Source organism: Ursus arctos, chromosome X (genome assembly GCF_023065955.2).
Source record: "Ursus arctos isolate Adak ecotype North America chromosome X, UrsArc2.0, whole genome shotgun sequence".
NCBI lineage: Eukaryota > Metazoa > Chordata > Mammalia > Carnivora > Ursidae > Ursus > Ursus arctos.
In genome coordinates, this window is record NC_079873.1 from 84357221 (window position 1) to 84382309 (window position 25089).

General features: G+C 53.2%; 1 protein-coding gene across 1 annotated transcript in view; it reads right to left on the bottom strand.

Moving 5' to 3' along the window:
* Positions 1-25089, bottom strand: part of COL4A6 (collagen type IV alpha 6 chain) — a 263258-nt gene that overhangs the window by 3057 nt on the left and 235112 nt on the right. Inside the window, exons 24-45 of the mRNA XM_026478810.4 lie at positions 23455-23508; positions 20790-20861; positions 20405-20512; positions 19127-19348; positions 18570-18731; positions 16767-16937; positions 15993-16136; positions 15429-15554; positions 14793-14974; positions 12843-12906; positions 12174-12248; positions 11562-11669; positions 11360-11467; positions 10753-10824; positions 10297-10422; positions 6452-6568; positions 5963-6124; positions 5672-5770; positions 3936-4082; positions 3112-3228; positions 2011-2202; positions 984-1270 (exon numbers count right to left, since the gene is read on the bottom strand). Coding sequence (XP_026334595.1) covers positions 984-1270; positions 2011-2202; positions 3112-3228; positions 3936-4082; positions 5672-5770; positions 5963-6124; positions 6452-6568; positions 10297-10422; positions 10753-10824; positions 11360-11467; positions 11562-11669; positions 12174-12248; positions 12843-12906; positions 14793-14974; positions 15429-15554; positions 15993-16136; positions 16767-16937; positions 18570-18731; positions 19127-19348; positions 20405-20512; positions 20790-20861; positions 23455-23508 — 2915 coding nt within the window. The remainder of the gene's footprint in view (positions 1-983; positions 1271-2010; positions 2203-3111; positions 3229-3935; positions 4083-5671; positions 5771-5962; positions 6125-6451; positions 6569-10296; positions 10423-10752; positions 10825-11359; positions 11468-11561; positions 11670-12173; positions 12249-12842; positions 12907-14792; positions 14975-15428; positions 15555-15992; positions 16137-16766; positions 16938-18569; positions 18732-19126; positions 19349-20404; positions 20513-20789; positions 20862-23454; positions 23509-25089) is intronic.

The following is a 25089-nucleotide window of genomic DNA, read 5'->3' on the forward strand; positions in this document are numbered from 1 at the left end:
CCTAAGGCTTTGGTAATTCTTCAAAGACGCTTTCTCATCAGCTCGCCCCTGGCGATTTAGCAGGGAAGCTCTGGCGAGGCAGGGTACTTCAGCAGGTGCCGCACTGGAGTTCCCTGGGAGTGATTCTGGCCCAAAACCTGACCTTTTGCTCATTTAGTGTCCCCCGATATTCACACGGAATGGCGTGGGAGGGACTCGATGCCTCCTTGGGCTTACAGACATTCTCAGCTCTTTCTTAGCAAGACATATGGCCTTCCCACTGCAACGGGGAAGCAGCAAAGAGCCCAGCAAGGATGTAGAAATGCCGCAGGCCCTCATCTGAGCCTTTCCGGAGGGCATGGCGGTGGCCAGAGGGGCCTGGGACTGTGCGCAGAAGAGGAGGAGCGCCCATGCCCAGCCTGGGCAATGACAGTGTGTCCCAGCCTTGAGTGGGGACAGCCTCCCCCTCACTGCCTACCAGGATCAGGTGTCACCTCCCTCCCTAGCTGGTGGTGTATCTGAAGCAGGAATAGAGACATTAGGGGGGCGCCTGGGTGGCACAGCGGTTAAGCGGCTGCCTTCAGCTCAGGGCGTGATCCCTGCGTTCTGGGATCGAGCCCCACATCAGGCTCCTCCGCTATGAGCCTGCTTCTTCCTCTCCCACTCCCCCTGCTTGTGTTCCCCCTCTCGCTGGCTGTCTCTATCTCTGTCGAATAAATAAAATCTTAAAAAAAAAATGGAATAGAGACATTAGGGCCTTTGCCAGTGATTCATAGATACTCTCACCCTGGACCGCTGGCTGCAAATGGCTCCTTCCTACTCACCCTCGGAACTACCCATCATTCATGCAGAACTTGGCCGAGCTCAGGCCAAGCCTTTTCCTTCTTTTCAAATTCTCTGGTTCCTACCTCATGTCACTTGGGCCTGCGAACCCACATGAGGGGACCTCCCGCCTACCACCCCCCCGCCTCTACACTGGGGAAGGGAGCGGGGCAGGGCCTCACCATGAGGAAGGAGTACCCGATCCAGAGGCTGCGCCAGCCCAGGGGGCACTGCGGGATGGTGATGTCCTGGCTGTGCACGGCAATGGCCTGCGAGGGCGCCTCACACACGGAACAGCGGCTGATGTACTGGGGGATCTGGGCCTGGCCGACGGGCATCATGGGAATGGGGGCGGTGGTGGAGAGCCAGTAGGATTTATCGTTGCGCCCAGCGTAGTGGCACACTTCGTCGATGTTGCAGTAGATGAAGGGCATGGTGCTGAAGCGGGGCAGGCAGGAGCCAGCAAAGCCTGGAAGGAGAGCAGGTGCGCAGGGGCGGCTAAGGTGTGGCTGAGGGGCGGGGCTGAGACTGTCCCCAGCGCCACCAGGACTGGACCGGCCGGGTTGACATCCAACCGCTTGTCCAGAGCAGGGACGGCCCTCCTTCCAGGCCTGGCACACTGTACATCCACTGGCGTCCGTTGGTCAAATCCTCTTTGCAATGCGCCAGGGAAGTTTGAGAATGAAAGGAATCTGTATAAGCTGCATAACGACTCCCTAATTAATCTGCTGTATAAAACCGGCATCTACTAGAGCGAGTCTATGGTTCAGACTCGGCACACCTGTAGACAATACAATTAATTCCTGGGTAATTGCTGTTGCCACACAGGTCATATTATTATTATTACTCCTGCTAATCGCTAATGTGTAATGGATGCTTAACATGCCAAACACTGTCCTAAGCGTTTTCCGTTGGGTGATTCTTGTAATTCTTACACCAGCCTGTGAGATAGGTACTAGCATTAGCTTTGTTTCCATGTAGGGAGGAAGCGGAAGCTCAGAGGGGTTGAAGAGCTCATCCAGGGTCCCTGGCCAGTAAGTGGGAGGGCCAGGGTTTAAACCCAGATCCGCCTGATGCAACAGCTGGTGCTCGAACCCGGCTACGCAACGGTGGCCCCCCCCCCGGGGCTGGGAGGACCCAGGAGGGGAGCTCTTGATCCCCGTGGGGGAAGGGGGGATGGCCAAGGCTGGTGTCAGCGCCAGTACTTACCCAGGTCCTGGTTGTGGGCTTTCTCCTGCCCCTCCACGAAAAGCAAGCTGTAACCCACCCACAGCTGGCTCATCCCGATGGGGCACACGGGCACCTGTTCCGACTGGCTGTGCTTCACCAAGGTGTACCCCACTCTCACGCTCTGCCCGGGCGCTCCAGCCCTCCCGAAGGGACCCTTCTTCCCTGGAGCTCCTGAGAGGGAGAGAGCAGGAAAGCGGGGTGAGCCGCTCCAAATGGCAGCTACTGACTTCATGCCCAGCACCGAGTGGGTCACACTGCACACACACCCGTGTTAACTCACTGGATCCTCACGACAACCTGATCACCCCGATCTGTAGGTAAGGAAACAGGCTCACAAGTCCCACAGCCTGTGGGGCTGGAATGCCGACTCAGGTGTATCCAGCAGCGGCGGCCCTATTTGAAAAAGCATGCCATCTAGCTCCCCTCCCACAGCTGCCTGGCCTCGGGTCCTCTATGGGGGAGGAGGGGGCTGCGGGGGCGACTCCTCCAACCTTTCAGGTTCTCCCAGGACATAACCGAGTCCCTGCTGAATCAGAGTCAGCAAAAGCAGAATTGGAACTTGCGGAGCAAAAATCACACCTGCTCTCCTGCCCATGGCAGACGTGGCTAGTTAATTGTACCCCTTTCCCACTGAGCCTCAGAGCTGTTCTCTACGCCGGACAACCAACTGATTTGCCATCTCTGATATCAAATGGGAAGTAAGTAGCAGCCATTCCTCCTCTCAAACTTTCTTATGCCTTGAACCACCCCCTTCCCATCCATGTCAGAATCGCAGGGTAGAATGGGGAGGTGCAGGGCCAGGGCCAGGCTAGGTGGCACTCACAGCCTGCCTGAGAGCTGGAAGAGAACCCAGAAAAGGATTTGGAAGGAGGCCTGTGCCTTCCAGAATGTGGGGCTCTCATCCTTCCTAGGCTCAGAGGTGGGTGGGAATGAATGGAATGCAGTCTGGTTTTCCAGGCTCCCAGTAGTGTCAAGCTTTACTTCCCGGTTTCCTGTTTCTCAGATTTGAGATTTTGGCTCACACCAAAGCCTCCTACCCTCACGGAAACCCTCTGCCCCCTGGTGCTGACATCGACAGACCTTCAAATCCTGGAGGGCCTTGCAGTCCAGGGAGACCAGGATCACCGAGAGCCCCAGGCGGGCCGGGGAGCCCGTTGAGACCATCTTTGCCAGGGATGCCCAGTAAACCTTTGGAGCCTGCAAGGAGAGAAGGGCGCAGCACGGACTCAGTGTGGGAGGTCGGAGAGAGCCGGCCCCAGAGAAAGGACTCGTGTGTCATGCCCAGGACCCACCAGGAGATGGCGCACTGGTCATCGTTTTAGAGCACTCAGCTGAGCTTCCAGGGCTGGTCCTTTAGCTCCAGTCCTAGCATCTCTGTCCTGGGACCACTGCTCTGCACTTAGCCCTTTTGAACCCCCTCACACCTATTTCTCCCTGCCTTCTTCCTATCCTCCCAGCAACGCACAGAATGCACAGAAACTGTAGGGGTCCCACATCAGAGATGAGGACACGTGGGCCCAGAGCGACTGCTCACTTCTCCGAGCTGGTGCCTCAGGTGCGATTAGAAGCTGGGTTTCCCGGTCCCCCAGCCCAGGGCTTTGTCCCTGGCTCTTGATCCCCCCACCGCCCCCTCCTTCCCTCGGCGGCACATTAGAGAGGGGCGCGCTGCCCGGAGTAATTGCTACGCTCTGCCCACATGTTCTCCAAAGCCAAGTACATCTGCTGACTTTGCTGGCCCTCCTTCCCGGCAAGAAGCTCTGGAGCTTTGTGAAGGAACAGAGGAAATGCTCCATGGAGGTGCCCCCTCGGAGCTGGAGAAGCCAGGCAGTTGCTTTAGCCTCTCAGCCAAGGCCGTCTTAGCGCCCTTCCCTGACAAAGTCCCCTGTCGCTGGTGCTCTCCTTACCTTGGAAGCCCACAGGGCCTTGAACCCCAGGGTCCCCCGTGAGGCCAGGGATGCCATCGATGCCCGGTAGACCCATGGGTCCAGGAGGAACCTGGACAGCTTCTGCAATTGGTGTTTGTCCAGGAGCACCTCGGGGTCCGGCAAAGCCTGGGGGCAAGTAAGGGAGATGGAAATATCAGGTGGCGGCAGAGGAGGCAGCCAGCATGGGGCCCCGGAAGGCTGCCTTTCCGCCTGGCGATAGCCCGCTTTCTGCTTCTGCTCTTTGCCTCCACAGTCCCCACTGGATCCCTCCAGGAAGACTGTCACCATGCTTTCCATGATGTCCTCTTTACCCACGTACCTCCACAGTGAATTGGTAGCTTCTTGAAGGCAGGGAATGGGCTACATTCCTCATGTTTCCTCAGGGCCCGGCATAGGGCCTGGGACATGGTAGGCAAGTCAGGACACGTTTGTGGCAAATGAGGTGGGCTGAGCTTTTGTTCGGGATTGGGGTCGCTGATTCACTCCCTCACTGGTCAGAGCACAGTGCCAAGGAGGCCAAGGGGAGGCGTCCAGCCTCAGAGGCTCAGCAAGCACCACGGCCTAAGACCCTGAGCCTGGCCTGCTGATTTACTAATAGAAGCCACACAAGCCAATTTGCTTACTAATTCATTGACTAAATATTTCTCGAGTGCCTACTATGTGGGTGTGGGAGACTGAGGGATGGAGCAGTGAATAAGACAGACCGTTGTGGAGATTACGTTCCAGTGATAAAAATGGAAGGTGCATAACCTGACAAATACCACACATCTTCCTGCAAGTCGTGAGAAACACTACAAAGGAAATGAACAGCGCAGCGACAGTGACACGGACAGTGACAGTGAGCCGAGGGGCCTCTGGGGCAGAGAACCTGCTTGAGAAAGAGTGATAAGTGGCCCCTTACAAGCAGTGACATTTAAGCTGAGACCATTACAGATTAGAAGGAGCAGGGATGGATGGGGAGGGCAAGAGGATTCTAGGAAGTAGAACAAGCTTGGGCAAAGGCCCTGGGGTCAACCAGGTTGGATAAATGAAAGAGGCCGGCATGGCACAGAACGGGAACAGAAAAGAGGAAGGGCTGATGATGAGGATGAAGAGGGAGGTGTCCTGTGGGACTTTGGGAGCCAGAGTTTATTCCTCTGCAAAGGGAAGCCAGTGGATGTCTTATAAGATCCCTCTGACCCCTTCGTGGAGAAATGATCATTGGGGGAGCCGCGCAACAAGGGAGGAAGCTGGGAGGCCAGTTAGCAGGTCACTGCAGTGATTCCTGTGAGAACCTGCGGTGCCCTGGACCCAGGTGGCATCAAGGGAGGATCTGAGAGGTGAGCAGATGCAAGGCGCATTGGGGGGACGCGGCCCGCAGGGCTTGCTAACGGGTTGGGCGTGCGTGAGGGGATGGCGGTAAAGGGCGGAAAAGGTCCTTCTTCATTTCCAGAATTGAGCCCGTGGGTGAGTGGCGATGAGTGCAAACCGAGGCAGAAAGAGTACAGAGGGGAGATCAGTGGCCTGACCCGTGGTGGCAGTGACCTTCAGCCCCGGGAGCTGCCGGAGGCAGAGATGTCCCCAAGGTGGGGGACTACCCTCCCTGGAGGGGCTTCATCCAGTTGCCTCAGCCAGCCAGGTTTTCTCAGCATGGTGAGCAGGGACTCCTGTAGGCACGTGACCCCCAAACCCGTCCCTCGAGCTCAGGATCAGCTGGGCACGTGCTCTCAACTCACCTCTGGGCCCTGCCTTCCCCTTCATTCCGGGAAGTCCTGGGTCTCCAGGTGGCCCAACCTTGCCTGGAATCCCCATGAAGCCAGGCTCACCTCTCACGCCTGGCAAAGTCCAAAGGAAAGCAAGTCAGGGCCTGGCATGGTGGTGTGGGTGGGGGACGGCGGGGTCGACACTAGGTGGATTTGAGGGCAGGGAAAGCATGATCAGCGGGCCTCTCTTCACAGGGCTGCAGGAAGGGGCCATCTCCAACCGTGGAGTGGGAAAGGGCCCCACAGCCAGCCAAGCAGCCATACCTTTCAGTCCTAGCTCTCCAGGGAAGCCGGAGAAACCTGGAATTCCTTGGTCTCCCTTGGGCCCTTGAGGGCCAGGAACTCCAGGGAAGCCAGGGTCTCCAGGGTCACCTTGATCGGAGGATGGCCCAGGGGGCCCTGGGGGCCCGGGGGAGCCTGGGCGGCCTAGGGATAAGATCAGAAGAGGAATGAGTGCAGGTAAGCAGGAAATGGCCACCACTGAAGGCCTCGGGGCTGCTAGGAAGCCAAAGCCCATCCCCAGGGCAGAGAATGTTCCCTTGCCGTGTATGGGGTCCCAGTGCCTGGACCTTCCAAACCCTCTGAGCAAATGCAGCCCGTTCCAGTCCCCTGTGTCCCTGCTGGGAGAGGGATGTGAGGCCAAGCAGGCCCATGCATGTCCAGCAGTAGGAATGCGGCTGGACTGTATTAAGATCTCTCCCAAATCCGGGCAAAAGGCGAAGGCCAAACCTCTTCAGGGCTTCCTGTCTTTACCTCGCTCTCCATCTAGGCCTGGTCGCCCAGGGTCGCCAGGCTGTCCCACTATGACTGAGGGCAAGGAGAGGCCTGGGGCACCGGGCAGACCAGCAGGGCCCTGGAGACCTGGGAAACCTGCAAAGAATAAATAAAAGGGGCCGCTATGGGCTTGGTGTGGCCAGGCTCTCCCAGAGAAAATGGAAGCGGTCAGGTAGGGGCCAGACCGGCGAACGCCAGCAGAGGGCTCTTCTCCCTTCTGTCGGTCTCCCTTTGCAGCTAGCAGAGCAGCACAGCCCACAGGAGGTCATAGTGACTCCCTGTTCCCCCCACGTGCCCCCCCTCCACCCCCTAGCAGGTGCCACGGTTCCTCCTCAGGCTGGAGCTTTGGAAAGTTCTACCTCCCAGTGTCGCTGGAAATGGAGATATTTCAGGCAGATTTCCCTCAAACGGGGAAGAAAAGAAGGCATGACTACAACACCTGAAACTGAAGTTTCCCAAAGTGTTTTTAAATCCCCTGGCCCTGTGGCACATTTTCATTGAATTAGCCAGTTACGTCTGGGGCTGCCCAGAGAACGTATAAGGGTTGAGGCGGGGCACGGGCTCCAGCCAGCTAGAACAGCGGCCTGCTGGGTCCGAGTGGAGGTCCCAAGGGCACTGTGGCTCCTGGTGTCTTCTAGGGCCAGTTTCTGGGTCTTCTAGGCAAACTGGAAAATGCTTTTACAGGCAATTCGTGATATCAGCTGGATGGTTGCTTAATTGTCTATAGAACAAATTTCTCTATATTGCATCCCACGCCCCACCCCCCTACTTTGGTGAAAGAAAAAAAGCCATGTATTAGAGTAGATACAGAATATTTGTCTGCTCCGATATTTTTTTTTATGTGTTTTCGGTTTGTGGAATGATTTCTCCTATAACGTTCAAAACCAGAAAATTTCAACTGATTACAGATTTATTGGATATGCACACGAAGACACACATGGAATCTTGATGGGAAGCCACATCAAAGCCATACGTAAAATGTCGAAGTCCATCTTATACTTGTAGCGTGAAAGAAATGTATTTCTTATTTTGGCATATTCTAGAATACATTGCAATGAAGAGAAATAGATTCCTACTGGTTGATAAACTACTCTGGTGGTCGAGATGATTTTTGTAACAAAAATATCCAAAAATACTAATGTTGAATTCTTATTTTTCTGATGAAGAAAGCCAAAAATATTAATGTGGAACTTCTCGTATTTTGTTAAAGAAATAGTAAACCCATAAAAATGCATAAAGAAAGATGGTGGATTGGTGAATTCCGGTAGTTTTACAGCTCATTAGTGAACCGAATGCAGAGGAAACATAAAGAATAAAAAAGTGAATTTAAAGAAAAGGCTCCGATTATTATAGGTATGGAAATGAAACAAAAGAAAACCAAGCCATAAAGCCACATGGTGCTAGTTTTAAGTATGGTCAGTTATGCCTTGATGAACCTCTCAAGTGTTTTTCTTTGTCACAAAGGTTAACATCTGAAAAGAAAGACATATTGTGTTTTTTCCTGAAAATATAGCTTTAGATATTCACATACATATACATATATACATATATATATATATAAATATCTATATAGTGAAACGAAGCAAAAAGCAGCAAACAAGCCACCAGATGGTGGCACACAGATTCTAAAAAGCTTCCATAGTAATTTCTTTTTACCTGTTTCTTGAGTTTAGAATTCCACCAATCTAGCATTAAAGCTGAAGTAACGGTCCTACTGATCTCAAGCAGTAAAACAAACAAGCGAACAACAACAACAACAAAACCCTCACGTATTTCTGTAAGAATAAGACACTTTAAAGGAGCACGTGAAAACTCCCAGTGGCATGTTTTTCCAACTCATTTCGGCGTCTGAGACTTAAGAAAAGCCTAGGTACAAAAATGCAGCCTCTAACGAGCTAATGCAAATGCGGAAATGAATGGTGTGATTGAAAGTTATTTAGACAAAGGTATTAATAGGGACAGGGATTGCTTTAGGAAGTTTGCTTCGGGGTGAATCTTCATTTGACACTGGATTTCTATGATCATATCAGAGATAGGTTCCTATGGGGGAGAAGATATTTGCTGTGTACTTTTAAAACAATGTTTTAATTTGATCCTGAGAGGAGCAGAAGAATATTTAGAAATCGCGAGTCAAAAATGCCATTACCTTTGAATGTCTTTGCATGTCCTTCACAGATCCCTACCACCTTCCCTCCCTCTCAAGGGGCAACCACTCCTGAATTTTGTGTTCAGCATTCCCACAGTTTGACCACACATATCTGTGTCCCTAAACCATATATTGCTTGTTTTCGTTTATTTATAAACTTTGATCCGTGGAATCATACCCAACGTCTTTCTCTGCGACTTGGGTTGTTTTGTTTTTGTTTTTTGTTTTTTTAAATTGACGTTTGGTGTTCCTGAGATGTAACCAACTTCACATGCGCTGTTTACTACATTAGTCGCTGTGATTTGTTTATAACCTCAGAAAGTGAAAGGAAACGGATAATTTAATGAATAGGCATCCGTAGTCAAGATGGGAAACCATCTGGGTTTCGCTTCTGTCTGGGTCCCCTCTTTCCTACCTCCCGTGGAAGAAACCACACTCTCTCCCTATGGGCTCAGACCCTGTTGGAGCCCCCACTCGGGAGAAGCTGTTGGCTTTCAGAAAAGAACAGGTTGGTCCAGACCAAAGGAAAGAGTAAACACAGAGAGAGCAGATGCACCGATATAAAATTCAGCAGAAAATGAATTAATGTAGGAATTAGTCCCTGGAAAACAGACACACATTATCCAACCATGCACGTAAATAAGATGCGGGGGGACCTCAAGCTCCAGAACCATAACGGAGGAGCAGAACATTCTGCAAATAGGATTGCCCCGGGGTAACATGTCATGCTATAACGGACAACGTTTCTTGAGCACCTACTATGTGCCGGGTGCTGCGCTGCGTGCTTTTATACCTATTACCTCGCTCCTCATTGGTTCCTTACCAAACCTGTGCGGTCGGTTCTCTTATGCCCATTTTACAGAAAAGGAAAATGAAGGGTCCATTGGGGACTGAGGGGCCAGCCACTTCCTTATTCAAGGTCACATAGCCAGTGAGGAGTAGAGCTGGAATTTGAATCCAGTGGTCTGACTTCAGAGCCTGTACTCCTAGGTGTGATGCTACACGAAATTCGTTTCCTATCTTACACTGAGTGCCCTGTCTCTGGGTCTTCAGAACATTTGCAAGGAGAGGGAGAGAATCAGAATTCATTCTCACCATTTCGGCGGTGAGGAAGGGAAGGCTCAGAAGGAGATTTCAGGTAATACCATAAGTCAGGGGCTGAGATTAGGGCAAAACCTGCTTTCTAGTAAACCCCATAGATCCTGAGTGCCTATGTGTGCCTGTCCTAGGGAGACATTTATCCTCTTAGTCTTGGGCTCCTTCTGGCAGCCACGCTGTCTTCTCAGGGCCCCAGGAGTGGAGCGCCATCCACCCTGGACACTGAGGAACTTCCGACAAATCTCTTGCTAAGTAGACAGCCCTGTCCCTCAGGACCTTTAAAGTCAGGCCCTGGCCAAGGGTGTAAGAGAGACCCTGGGGTTATTAAGGGAGAGCGGGAGAGGGAATATGGAGGCTAGAGGGAGCTCACTGGTCTGCTCCCTGACACGCCTTCCGGGACAGCCCTTAGTCACGGCCCACCCTCTCTCAGCAGTCAGTTCCACTGGGTTCCGAGATCCCCAGACATGTGAAGACATGCACGACTCAACCCTGTGAGCCACGTGGCCCTGAGGAGCCCCGAACTTGGCTCCCCGGCTGGGCCTTCCTCAGCTTCTACGAGGCCTGACTTGGGCGCACTTACCTCGGCCACCTTTTTGTCCTTTCATGCCTGACTTCCCTGGGGCTCCAAGGCCACTTCCTAGAGAACCTCTTTCCCCTTTGGGACCAGGCAGGCCAGCTGGCCCAGGCACGCCGGTTATACTAGGTCCTAGGAGGAGATGAGACAGAGGAGGGACAGAACTCAGTGCAGGCGGGGCCCTCATGCGACGTTCGCGGGCTGGGGTCCAGCCTGACACTAGCACTAGCAGCTGAATACTGAGGGAACCGGAAGGAGAGCTCATTCTGGCTAGAAGGACAAACCCTTTCCCCCTTCTTCCTCCACAAATCAAGGCACCTCAGATCGGAGAGGGGGGGCTGGTGAGGAGACCTATGAGCTGAAGGATATGGGATACCCCACAGTTGAGAACTCATAGCCAGCCCCTGCCAGCCTTCTGGAAGAGCCGACGTTCTCTTTCTTGCCCTTGAGGGTCTTCCTTACCTGGAGTTCCATGGGTCCCCTTGGTTCCTGGAAGCCCATTCAGTCCATGTAAACCAGGAAGTCCAGGGAAACCTGAGGAGACAGAGTATCAGAAATGGCTCTGGCAACTTCTGAATCATGAAGGGTCAGCCAAAGGTCCTGCCCCTCCCCCAGGGCCTTGCCAAGTCCTCATTTTAAAGGTCATGGTCTTTCTGGAGGCATTACTTACTGCCCTAAGGGAGAGCGGACCATTCCCTAACCCCCACTCTAGCTTCTCCTGACTCTCATTAGAGACCAGTACAGCTTTGAGAGCTGGCTGATATATCATCAGGTCTCTGAGAACGCAGCGTGGCAATGCCAAGACCTAGAGTTGCCAGCTCCCAGAGACTTGCTGGCCAACCCCGAAGTCAGGGGAAGGCTACGCTTGCCCGGACAACAAGATTCCTCACTAACTCTTCTCTCCATGGATTCCATGTTCTCCTCTTCCCGTTATCTGTCACGTGGCCCAGTCAGTGACTCCCCTGAAAATGGCTTGCCCCCAGAGAGTGTCTCCTAATATAAAGGAGTTGCTGTCCTTTTTCTGAGGGAAAAACCCCTTTCCCCATGGCTTCTTCTCAAATACACATACCTTTGGTTCCCATTAGGCCAGATGATCCCAGGGGCCCAGTTGCCCCTGGATGGCCTGGAGAACCCGGAAACCCTGGATTTCCTCTCATGCCTGCAATCCCGGGGAGTCCTGAAAGTGAAAGCAAGGCAGGAGCTCAGAATGGGCCACGGATTGAAGCCTAACCCTCGATTTTCCAGAATACAGTCGTCGGGTAGCATGGTACCTGGGGAGCCAGGAAGGCCAACATCTCCAGAAATACCAACATTCCCATCTTCACCTTTGCTTCCTGGGAAACCCACATCACCAACAAGCCCATCTGTTCCTTTCATGCCTACAAAATCAAGAAAAGTGCTCAGTGGTCGGGCCCCATTTCAGACACTGTGTTTCTCCCAGGGACAGAGGGAGCAGGAAAGGAAAGCTACTTGAACTGTTAAGAGAGCCAGGTCCAATGAAAAGACTCTGAAAAGGATGGTAATAGCTGTCTTTGCATTTGCAAGGTGCCCTCCGCTAAGGTAAGTAAACCTGTTCTGAGTGCCCCCATGAGAAGGAGCAATGGGTGGAAATGTTCGAGAACCAATTTAGATAACTATAAACTGAGGAAGTGGATGCCATTACCCCAAAGGTCTTTTTAGACTCATCCCATGAGTCTCGAAGGAAAAGTAGAGTGGTCGGCTTGGGGAAACCGCGGGCTGCCTATGAGTGGATACGTGTCAGGGTAGGAATTTCTCTGCCCTGGACAGAAGTCACAGAACTTGGGATTGACCTCCTCAATTCCTCCTGATCCTCAGTTTTGAGGAGCCAGTGAGACACTGAGATAAAAGGACAGTAGCCTTACCTTTAAAACCAGACTCCCCAGGTTGTCCCTTGGGTCCTGGGCTACCAGAAATTCCAAGTGTCTGACCTTGATCTCCTGCAGATATGAAGATATTATCCAAGTGGTCAGGAGAAGCTAGAGCTCATTTTGCAGCAAAGAGATCTTTTGATAGCGAAAACTTTTCAGAGTCAATGTAGCCAGAGGAGATCTTTGACAAAAGTACGCATTGGGTAAAAGGTGACCAATCACCAGAAAAAGGCTGGGATGCGATCAATCAGGCTACTGGCAAGAAATGCTGCTAGGTGATGCATATCTCCACTGGGAAGACATTGCTAGGTTCAGTGGGGCAGAGGAGATGGGAGGAGGGGCGCTAAAACATCACCAGAATGGAACAATGGTGATGGCAAGTATGGGAAATTTTCCTGCCCCGTGAGCTGGGTTCAGCAGGGAAAAAGACTGTCTCAAGCCAAGGCCCTCCTCTGCTGCTGAGTTTGGAAGGCAAAGTGTGTCAAACCACTGTTTGTCACACGTCTTTGAGGAGCAAAGCCTGCAAAGGGGGCTTGGCCAAAGGGGAAACATAAGTCAATTCACTTCCCCTTGAACACAGAGTTTCCTTTCCGAAGAGCCCAGAGCCTGCTAGAAATCCACCTTGCTTTGGAAAAACCCAATAAAAGAGAAAATGCTCCTCACCCTTTGAACCTGGGAGACCAGATGTTCCTGGGAGTCCAGGTGCTCCATTGAGACCCTGTGAACCCTTTGAAGCAATATGCAGATCATTATTTCTGCCTGGAGCTCGGGGCCTCCCATGCTCTCACAGCTCCCCCACCCCACCTTCCCGAACCACTGCCCGAGAGAGGTCTATCGTGTATGCTTTGGTGGGGCGAGGAGCAGATGGAGGGGGCATCCTGCAGAAGGGAAGGTGATGAGCCAAGGGTGGAAATGCGTAGTCAGGGTTTTTGGGGGAGGGACTCCATCTGCAGATCAATCCTGGTCTCGTCATTTATAACTTCCCAAAGGCTATCAACATACAAATCTTGGGAAAAGGGTGTGGCTGTTGTACTAAGTCTCTTTGAAAACCCAGGATGTGACCGTCCGGCCAGACCGTGGGTGGTGTGCTCTGCAGACAGTCGGCTACCACCACCCATGCCAAAGCTCCGGAGCCTTATGCACAAGGAAAAGGATTGCTTCACCGGGCAGGGCGGTAGCCCTCAGCTGCAGGTTCCGCAGCTCCAGGTCCCTGCAAGGAACCATGTAGCAGGCTGCATGTGCGCAGGTCCTGGAGTCCGAGCTTGGGCTAATGTTACCATTTTCATGGGAAAAACTACCTTGGCTGACTCATGTCCAGCACACTGTCTGAGTCTGGGATGTGGGTGTGTCAGCGGCCATCGGGACTGTGACTCGCCTGCGAGCTGGTGTGGTTTTGAGTTGAGGAGCCAACCCTAGTAAAGACGTGCACGACCTAGTGCCTTGGGTGGGAGTCTGAGTTCTGGGCCGGGCCTCTGTGCTCGCTGACAGCATCCCCCTACATTTGCCTGGCTTTTTCCGAACATTTAGCATATCTGCTCACTCTGAGCCTTTGCTCATGCTGGGACCCCTCCCAGAATGCTTTCCCACTTTGACTCCATCCCTTCTAGGGCAGGAGGAGTCAGGACCATCCAGCTAAGAATGAGTTCTTGTGCAGTTGATTCTGGGATGTGCGTGTGCACGCGCGTGTGTGTTTCTCCATCCGATGGCCTGCTGCTTTTAAAGGGATGGGGATCTTGCCTGCAGGGAGCACGGGTGTTCTGGGATCCAGTTCAATCGGCCCCTTCAATACTGCTACTATGACGGCTAGTACTTATTTAGAGCCCACCATTTCCAACTGCCAAGCTAAGCGCTTTACTCGGATCCGCTCGTTTAATCCTCACTGCTGTCTGAGGGAGGCTTGAGCATCATTTCCGTCTTGTGCAGATGAGCAAAGCGAGGCTCAGGCAAGGTGAGCAATACGCGCAGAATCACAGAGCTGATGAGCAGGGGAGCGGAGATTCGAACCCAGCTCCGTCTCGGGGCTATACCTACTCTGTCGCCTGCCTTTGAAGAACCCAGACAAGGTGCTTTGATTATTTGCCACTTGTCAACAATGACCTTTCTGCAATCAAAACGTCAGGAGGCCTGTACCAAAGTCTTACGATGTGCCTAGTTCAAGGGGAGATGCCGCCGGTGGGGCGCAGACTTGTAGAAGAGCATGTAAGGACTTGTTCTCAAGGCCTGACAATCTCATTGAGGAAATCGGGCCCACACGGAACTGGGGTTCATATAAGCAGTGAGAAGTGCACATGCGGCAGGGTGGGAGCTCCGGGACTCCTGGGGAGTGGGCGCCAGGGCCGGGTCCCGAAGCCTGGGTGGGCATTAGGCACTTAGAGGCAGAGGCGGAGACTCTGCCCTGTGGGGGAGAGAGCACGAACAAAGGCCCAGAGGAAGGAACCTTCAGGAAAGGGGTGGGGGAAGACCTGTCAGACTCAGGGAGAGGGCTTGGTCTGCGGTGAGCTAGGGGAAGGGGCCAGGAGGTGGGCTGGGGCCAGAAAGATGGGGAGCAAGGGCATGTCCCCCTGCTACGGAGGCCCTTCCCTGGTGGAGAGACCAAGAGCTGGGTGTACTTACGCTTTCCCCTGGTATTCCTGGGAAGCCTGTGATTCCAGGGGACCCCTTCAGGCCAGGTAAGCCCCGTTGTCCAGTGGAGCCAGGGAGGCCAGCTCTGCCAATGAGTCCCTTGATGGTACTGGGGAAGCCAGGAGCTCCAGGCAACCCTGGTGGCCCCGGGGGGCCAGCCTCTCCTTTGTCACCTGGGAAAGAAGCAAAGGGCTTAGAGCAAAGACTCTGGGCAAGAGCAAACCTGCTCCCCAAGGTGCAGGACCCCGGGATCACAGGCAAACAAAGCACAGCATTGGGGACTTGGGGACGGCTAGCTCAGGGGCGGGGGAGGTGCCTTCGGCCTTAGGGAGCACCAGTCAGGCCACAGCCTTCACGCTGCCAGTGCCCATGTCCCATCATCTGCCACGCTCCTCCGGGCTACAGCAGGGGTACAACAGCCTGTGGTTCAAAGCTTCAGTTCCAGAGTGGCAATGAAAATCGGCCACCTCGATGTCCAGGCGCCCCTCAGGCCCAGAGGAGGTGGCCTCCTTGGACCCTGTGCTGCTGCCCACACTGCCACTCTGGGGGGTCTTGTGCTGTGGGGTCTTTTCTCAGGAGGGAAGTTGAAGACGAGCGTTCCTCCTGCCCACTGCCTGCCCCCCGCACCTCTGGGCCCAGGAAATCCGTCCAATCCAGCTGAGCCTCTGGATCCTTTGTCCCCTTTGAACCGGAGGTTCAGCATGGGAGGTCTTGGGCTAGGTATTCCAGCTGGCCCGGGGTCGCCTCTGTCTCCTGCAAGGGAGGGTGGGGGAGATCATCGTAAGAGCCTCGTGAGAGGAAGCTTAGACACGGGGTCAGGCAGGGCTGACCTTTCATCTCAGTTCCTCCCACAACGCCCCCCCCCGCCAGGCCTCCTTTTCTGCGCCCTTTCCCGCCCCTGGTTCCCCAACTTCCCACCTACATGCATGCCCTCTCCTTTGACTGGCCCAAAGTGGGCCAGCAACTTTGGGGCCTATTCAAAACCCCCCGCCACTGAGCCTCTAACACGCGGTGAAAACTCTGAAGTGATTAGGTCTTTGGGGTTAAAAGCCAAAGTTTGGGGTTCAGAAGCTCCAAATCTGATTATCTAACACAGGATGGGTACAAGCCACACCAGCCACAAGGCCGATGGACAAAAATGTACCTTGGAAAGCGTGGCTAGTGAGTTCAGAATTCAGTTCCCCAGCTCACCTTTCTCACCAGCACCACCGGCCTGTCCAGATGGTCCCACTCTTCCGGCTGACCCAGAAATTCCCTTTAATCCACTCGCGCCAGGAATACCTGGGAGACCAGGCATCCCCGGAAAGCCTGCCAGCCCAACAGACCCCTTCTCACCTGTTGAGAAACGAGAACTTCTAGTGTTATCCCTGGCTGACATACAAGGAAATGGAAGCTCAGAGAGGTTAAATAACTTACCCCAAATCACACAGCTTGGCAGTTGCAGAAAAGGGATCCCACCCCAGGTTCCTCTAACTCCAAAGCCCCAGCTGTTAATCCTTATATATTATACTACGTCCCTGAACAGGGACATGGAACTAAAGCAACAGAAAGGAAAGAGGAGGCAGGCGCCTCTCTTACGATGTGTCAAGTTAGAGCTCATGGGTGGCACAGGAAAAAAAAAAAGGCCTAGAACCAGGAGGCAGGGAGATGAGCCCTAGCTGGGTACTGTGGCTAATCGGCTGTGTGACCTTGGGCCTGTCATTTGCCCCTGTATAAAATAAAGATGCCTCCCAATCAACCTCTGGTGGTCTAGCAGAAACAGAGCCATTGGGCTCCATGGAACGGGTGGGGCAAATGAGTACGCCCAGCGTGGCTGTTACTGTCCTGGGCCTTCCTGACAGCGCTATCCAGCCCAGTGTTCCACCCAGCCAGCCGCGAGCGGGACTCACCTTAGGTGGGAGCCTTCCCTTAGCACTGCCTCTGCCCGACCCTCTTACCACAAAAAGTCCCACCCACTTCACTTACCCTTCGGACCTGGCAGGCCTGGCAACCCAGTGTTCCCTGGCAAGCCTGAGCTCCCCAAGAAGCCAACCAGCCCTGGAGATCCCGGAAGGCCTTTCAGCCCCGGCAGGCCTCTCTTTCCAGCTGATGAAGGGGCACCTGCCTCACCTCTTACACCTTTCTTTCCAGGATGTCCTGAATTAGTACAGGAGAGAACACAGGAAAGCCGTCAAGGGAAGCTATGTCCAGCTCTGGGCCACTGCCTGTTCCCATGGCTTCTGGTTGGCTGGCCGGCTGGGTGTTGGAGATGGTCCCTTAACCATGGCCCTATGCAGGCTGCTAACTGGCAGGATTCTCAGCTGGCTGAAGCCTTAGCGCTTACCACCCCGTGCAGCACGCACGCCGGTGGCTGTTAGTCTCAGCCTGGCACAGTGGCCGGCAGGGTGCACAAACCCCTTCTGATTAGAACTTCTTCCCCCTTTTATGAATGTGGTTCCCATCTTAGTCTGTGAATGGAGCTCTGGGAAGCCAGGGCGGCAACCGGACGCTAGCTTCTTGGTCTGGCCAGTCCGCACTGCACCACAACGGCTGTTTCCTGAGCCAATCTGGCGAAGGAGAGGTTAAAGCCGAGCCATTGTTTCAGCCTCCCAGGGAACCATGGATACAGGGCTGCCCTTTTAATCCCTCTTGCAAGCAGTTAAGTCAGCCAGTTCCTTGGCATTAAGGTTGAAAGACCCCCTAGTGCCAAGTCCTGTAGAAATCCCCAAGGCCCATTTGGTCTCCTAGGTATTCTGGGATTTCTTTCACCAGGCGTTAAGCTGGTCAATGGGCTTAACCTCCTGAGCTGCTGCCGAAGTAGAATGTTCAGGTACAAAGCAAGGAAATTAAAAAACCAAAGGATTAAATCAGTGACGACAGAGGTATTCCGGCCCCCAAGGACCTCAATGAATGGCTGACTTGGCTTTCCATGAATTGAAAGGATTCGAGTAGCTGCAAGCCCCGGGATTCTAATGGGGGGCTGGGAAGGGGCTTCCACAACAAGGGAAGGAAATTCAATGGGGGCCAAGCCCCCAGCATGAGTCCGGGGACCCCTGGCCTTGCCAGGTTCTAGTGTGTAGTCTGAGAGTTCCTTGAGCAGGGTAGCCTGTGGGGGTGTTAGCCGGGGAGCTTGTGTACTGTGTTCTCACCTGCATGGCCCATGGGAAGACCCCAGAAACACAGAAGGATAAAAGGGATAAAAAGGATTTTAGTGGCTCTGCAAAAACTCAACTTTAGTCACGTGGCCAGGAGTAAGGGAGGGTGACGTAGTCCCTGAGGCAGGGGTGAGGTGGGTGGTACAAGGAACAGGTGAGCCGTGAACGCTAGGCTGGAGCTGGTGGTGTCAGCCCCGCGGTCCAGTGACGGCTGCTTCGGCTACGGGTCCTCAGAGGTATGCTTGCCTGAGAGGCAGGCCACCACGCAGCTGCCCTCCCCTCAATGTTCTCCCTCCGACCCCAAGCCGGCTCCCCATGGCCCCAGCCGAGCCAGCGGAGATGGCTACACCCACCTGCACTACTAGGGTGGCTTCTTGAACCGGGAAAGGGGGAGCGAGGCCCTGGAGGAGGGGCGGGAGGGATGCGTGCTACCCTTGAGAAGCTAAACTGTGGAAATCTCTTCTGCTTGGCACTGCCAGGACCCCCTGAGATTGGGAACTGTGAGAGGCTGGGAAAGTCGAGGATCCTTCTAGACCCTGCCCCTGGTGCACTGCTGCTTTTGCCCCTTGGGGCGCCAGGGTCCAGGGCCCAGCTTAAGGCTGTCAAGCTGGGGCTCCTCCTCCAAAGGACCTACCTGAAAGGCCTGGAAAGCCTGGTGCACCCGGGAGCCCGGGTTTGCCCTTGACGCCGAATAAACCATCAGGCCCTGGGGACCCTGGCTGTCCCATGTGGCCCGGTGTGCCAGGGCTGCCCCGTTCACCTTTGGGGCCTAGCAGGCCTGACTTCCCAAGCAAACCTAATGAAAGGAAGGGACAGATGATCAAAAGCCTGGATGGACAGCAAGGATGGGTCACCAAACCAACTCATCGTGCAAGAGCTTGGCCCAGGGTACATCCCCAGTGCTACGGGGTCCTCTGCTCCAGCCCTTGCTGCTCGTGCCCTGGTGACAGATCAGAGGCTTTACAAGAAAGCAGACTCTCCATTATGGTTACTTCCAGATTAACTAATGAAGGAGAAGAGACTCCGGTGATTTAAGAGAAAGTTCCCAGAAGGGAGAGACAGAACAAAATGACTTTTCAGTGTCATCTCCTCATGAATCCATCACCCCAGACTCGGGCGTGTATGCATGCAAGGACAGACCGGTCAAAGACTTGCCGTAGATTGTTAGATAAGAGAATCAAAAAGAGTCACCCTTGGGCCCTGGAAGGCCAGAGTCTCCAGGAACTCCTCTGTCCCCTGGCAATCCCTGTAGGCCTTGCTCCCCCGGAGCACCATTCTCTGCACCAAAGATGTCACCAGGGGCTCCCTTGGAACCGGGTAAACCTGGACTGCCCAGGTTCCCAGGCAAGCCATCTTTTCCAGGGAGCCCAGGAAACCCAGGCAAGCCCTTCTCCCCACGAGGTCCAGGAAATCCTAAATGTAAAGAGGCAAAAATAAAAAGGCCGCGGAGGTTTAGAAGGGATAGGTCTGGGTAGAGATCTCTGGGACAGATTTTTTCTATTACGAAAGCTAACATCTCAATAACGTGTGTCACTTCTCTTGAAAGACAGGAGCCCCTGGTCCTGGGAGGACGTGCCCAGAGTTGGGGACAGCACCATGTGAGCTGTAGAAGGTTCTAGCTCAGCGAGGCCAGGGCTTGGGCTGAGCCCAGCAACCCACTCCCGGGGGGGCTCCACTGGCTGAAGAGCACACGTTACACCCTGGACTCCCTGTCAAAGGCCCAATTTCTTCTGGAGTCATCTACCCTCTGCTGTCATGCCTCCCTCTTTCTGAGTGGTTGAAGGGGATCGAAGCTCCATGAATAAACCATGGAGGGTATGGCCCATGACGAGCCCCGTGTGCAGAGCAGGGTGGTTCTCGAACTGAGGGTGGGTCAGAACTACCTGGGGAGGGGGTGCTTGGCCAAACCAAAATGGCTGGGCACCACTGCTCCCCGCCCCAAGAATCGGGCCACGAGTCTGTACTATTAACAGGTTCCCCGGTGCTGCTGTTGCTGCAGATCTGGGGAACGCGGTTTAAAGAACCACTGGCACAGTGGAGAACGAGCTTGCCACAGGGGGTGAGCAAAGGAGAAGAAAGGAAGCACTTCCCTCTGACTCATCCAGATCTCTTTGTCTGACCTACAAGGAACTGATCCAGGAACTTGCCAGAGGTCTGACGGTCAGCTAAGGGGGGGCGGCGGGGGGGGGGGGTTCCTCGCTCTGTCACCAGTGGCTTCGTGACCTCAGGCAAAGGCACTTTCCATCTGAGCTTCATCTGGAAGTGAAGGGCTTGTCCGGTGGATGGCCCTGACCGCTCTGACTCACTGTCACACTCTAGCTGGTCTCACTTGAGCATGAAATCAAAACCATGCCACCCATACCGGAGTGCAAACCTCACTGCCTGTGATCAGTGGATGGCTGGCTACCACGATTTAAACCCACAGTCACAGCGAAGGAGAAGCAGGTGAAGAAAAGCTCCGTTCCTTACCTGGCAATTCAGGAAGGTGAACCGATCCTGGACTTCCAGGCTCTCCTTTATTCCCACGCAGTCCGGGCTGGCCTGGGGTCCCAGGGAGGCCACGGGCCCCTTTAGGGCCTGTGAACCCGAACAGGAGTTGTGAGGGGAAAGGATGGCAAAAAGGGTGGCTTTTTGGTCACCTTTGGGATGTTCAGTCAGGAATCCTAATCTCTTGGGGGGCCTCTTACCCTTACCTCCCCGCACAGACCTGGAGCCATTCTATTTCCTCAGTGCTCAAGGCTGCCCTGTCAGGAGGAATGTGGGCCCCCCAAATGCTGCCAGCCTGTCCCCTGCTTCCTGGGGCTCACGGCCCTTACGAGTGTGGTCGGTGGCTTTCTCTAGCCTCATTCCGTACCTGGGAATCCGGGAGTTCCTGGTAAGCCTGATGGACCATAGGAGCCAGGAATTATACACGGCAAGGTGATCCCTGTAGGTGGTGACACGTAAGTATCCGGTGAGCCCACCGAGTCAGGAAGGACTTCCCCCTAGCATGCTCCTTTCCTCCCATCTGCTTGGACACGGCGCAACCAAGCTCCTCCCACCCAGCAGCTGGGAGCCCATGCAGAGGAATCGTGGCGTCAGAAGCTCTTGTGAGTTATTTCTGGTGCAATTTGCTTGTAGATAAGAGTACCCCCAAGGGCCAAGTTCCAGAAAGCCACCTCCTAAATCATCAACGTCCAGTGGGCAGGCAGTCACCTAGGCAGTAGATGTCACCTAACAAGATGTCTGGGAGCAGCGGCACCGGGCAACTGCCTACTCGCGCTGCCTCCATATGGAGCCGCTCGCTAGGAGGGGGGCTTGGGATTAGTCCTGAGGATCCGTTACGGCCATGTGACAGGACTGGAGGGCTTGCAGCCAAGACCCCTCAAGTTCACATGTCTGCCCTTTTCTTGAAATGAAAACCACCCATCGGGTTCTTTTGCCCCACCTCATTTGGGATCTACAAAAACCTATTGATGATGACCCTGGGTGAGAGGTAGCTGTATTTCTGTACTAGGCAAACACTGAAGGCCACGCTCTTGGCCGTGACACACAAGGACCCTTCCCTCAGCTCCTCCTTTGAAAATGTCAACTCTGCGACTCAGGGAGAAGCAGAGGTCAATTTCAGTGTTGGAGACTTTGAAATTGGCATGCGAGCCCCTCCCCTCGCAAATTCCTCCTTGCTCATTCATAATGCAAATAAAAAGAGTCTATATAAGATCACAGAGGGGAGGTTTAATAAAATAGTGATGAACAAATCGTGTGTCAACTCCCTCAAGTGCCATTTACAAACAATTGCTATGCTAATTAAAATTAGTCTTGCCTATTCATTAAAACAATCCCCCAAGGCCTGCTTGAAGCCACCACACTTAACAGAAATCGGGAACTATGTATACAAGCTATGATTCAGTTTGCACACTCAGCTGGCTGCCCTTCCTCCTCCACTTGTTCCAGTCCTAAAGCAAAATGCGGAATTGAACAGTACAGTGGATTGGTGAAGAGGACGGGCTCTGCGGCCAGAGAGACCTGAGCTCGTATCCTAGTTCTGCTACCTCACTAGTCGCTGTGGCCAGACACTTGAACCTCTCTGAGCCTCAGGCATAAAACGGGAGCTACTTTTCTCATAGGTGTTGGTGAGGATGACAGGACACGATGCTAGCGGCATTTTGCCCGGGGCCCAGCACCCTGGTGGTTGTTCAGTCAATGGCTGTTTTTGTTTTTTGTTTTTGTTTTCTGTTTCGTTTTGTTTTTATCATCTTATTTAAGGAGTATTCGGAAGAGCTCCCCCCAGGCCATCCGCTGGTTTCTACCGTGGTAAGGTAGCGGCACTACTCTGTAGCCGGGGCAGCAACTGTCTGCCCTCTAGACCTCAGGTCCTGAGAGTCATACTTCTGTAGCTGGAGAGAGGGCTTTAGGGCTGATCTTCGCCCCTGGGTGGTCACACCCATCTCCATCCTGTTAGATGCTGACCTGATGGTGCGATCTCTGAGGGCGAGCTCCCTACTGTGGAACCGTAACCTACGGGCAAGCCCGTTGTGGTAAGATGCTTGGCGTGGTGAGGGCTGCCGATCCTGTGCTCAGCTCGGGCCTCGGTCCTTTGGACTAGGCTGAAGAGTGGCCTCGCTGGATGCTCTCATGAGAGGGACCCTGCAGAAGGTTCTCGTGCCCCCACTATTTCAATAGCCCGTTGACGCCAATGTATCAAACACCGCAGTTTCATTGCTTTTCAGTTTTACGAAACAAAGGGTAAACTGCAAATATCTCTGTGCTGGCTGCAAACGTGATCATCCATCCTCACTCCATTCAGCAGATAAGTTTCATAAATTCTTGCCACTTGTGACAGCCAGATAAAAACAAACCTTTAGAGGCTGGGGCCAAGGACAGGCATCTGGAAGATTCCAGGGCAGACCTGCGCACCACAGCGCACTAGTGTATTGCTGCGAGCAGAGGGTCAAAATGCTCAGGAGGGAAGCCCTTCAAGTCACCCCGGTATCTGGCTCTTTCACTTTTCACCTCTGTCTTCTACTTTCCACCCCTGAATTCAGAGCCTTCTCCCCCCACAAAGCCAAAATCAGCTCTCTCCGCATTCTATTTCGTAAGTGCAACGCATGACCTGATGAATCGGAACTTTCCCCGTTACTGCCCAGATTCATCTTCAGAATAAAAAGCGCCTCTGCTTCTCGAGGTCTGAACATCTCAGTTTACTCTGGGTCCCCCGAATGAGCGTCAGACGCGCGTGCATCCTTCCGGGTACCTCCCAAGGCGAGTTATGGCCCGTGAAGTTCACAAAATGAAGGTGCTCCAGGCAGACACCAGCCAAGCCATCGACATGCATGGTGAAGGAAGTCAGCCCCTCTCAGAGACCGCATGCCCACGTACTCCTTTGTGCCCCAGCCTTAGGATCACCCCCCCCCACCAACCAGAGCCTTCAGCGTGGTGCTCAGGCTATCATGAGTGTCTTGAGATAGAGGTGAACGATAAGGAAGGGAGTTTTTGCCGACATTGGTGTTTGAGAACCCCGAGACTGAGCTAGCTCTCACCTCCCTCTGTGACTAAGTCTCCTTTACCAGTGCTCTCCCTGCAGCAGCAGTCACCTAGACCAATCGAGTAAAGAAGAAAATTAAACCGGGACAGGAGTTCCTCGAGGCCCAAGGGAAGCCGGGGTTGCAGCCTGGGTATGGCCCCCGATCACATTCCCTGTCTGGATTGAAGGGAGAGAGCTGACACGCACATGGGATCAAGGACACCGTGGCTGTTGCAGTAATAACCCGTGTGATTGATTACTATGAGCGCCTGGATCAGAGCCTCTTCGGAAACAGCCAGCTGTCTGCTTGCCCAAGGTTTGTAATAATTCACACCCCTCGGGTGAAAGGCTTCTAATGACTACATTCCCTTTCCTGGCAATGCAGCCGTCCTAGCCTGGGCCACCACTGGTCGGGGTGAGTACATTAAGTACAGCATCTTCGGGGGCGCCTGGGTGGCTCAGTCGGTTAAGCGTCCGACTCTTGATTTTGGCTCAGGTCTGATCTCAAGGTCGTGAGATGGAGCCATGTGTCAGGCTCCATGCTGGACGTGGATCTTGCTTCAGATTCTCTCCCTCCGTCCCTGCCCACCCACCCTGCTGCTCGCACACTCTCTCTTTAAAAAAAAAAAAAAAATAGAACCCCATCTTTGGTTTTCATGGCAACAGTAATGGCCACAATGCAAATGTCTAGAGCTCACAGGTTATGCGTTTTTAAAATTGCGTGGAAAAAAATTGCTAGGTTTGAGGAATTATATTTGGTTGCCATGGAGAGAAAAAAGAAAGCTGATGCTCTTAGTTGAAGTAATTTTTTGGAAAATCTTTGTCCTGCAACAAGACCACTTTCTGCATAAGGCATCTTCCAGTTTAGAGTTTACTATGGGACTATATTCCTAAGGACTTTCTGTGTCTGGGGCCTAGTGGCGTTTAGGATAGAAATGGTCCCACAGGTCTTCTTCTGTTGACTCACCCTGTCTTCAAGCAATCAGAATGTTGATAATATCCAGATTTGAGTGCATGTAAGTATGTTTGTGCCATCTCAGTATAACTCAATTTAAAACTGAGTTGTCTACACAAATGGTTGGCCTAGAATAAAGACCCAGTTGGCAGAGGGCAGCAGAATGACCATGAATAATGTCTCTGGGAACAGAGCTGGATGCAAAGCTACGGCTGACACCAGGATTTGCAAAAGACAGGATGATTGAGTTTGATAAAAATTCCTCAGAGCCTTCATAAGAATTTGTAAACTGAAATACTGATTTGGTTTTAAGAATCTTGAGCCATCGATTCTTAACCTGTTATACCAACATGCACAAGTAGATTTTAAGATTAATAAAAATTGACAAGATCTGATTTGTCTTTTTTTTTTTTTTTGGTAATTCTTCAAGGTAACAAGGTAGAAAGAGAAGAAACGGGTCTAAGAAGTAACCCTTTGGTTATTGAGAAACCCCTTTCTTCCGCGAGTGTATGTTAGTCTCTTAAGGAACATTGCACTGTACTAGGCAAATTGAGAAATGCCAAAAAGGATTGTCTTCCTTAGTATCCAGATGCTTACGAAGCAGCTGGGGAAAGCAAAAGCCTTAACAGAAGAAAATACATAATTGAAGTGGCAGTGACATCTTGGGGAGGTCAAGAGAAGGCTTAGTGGGGAAGT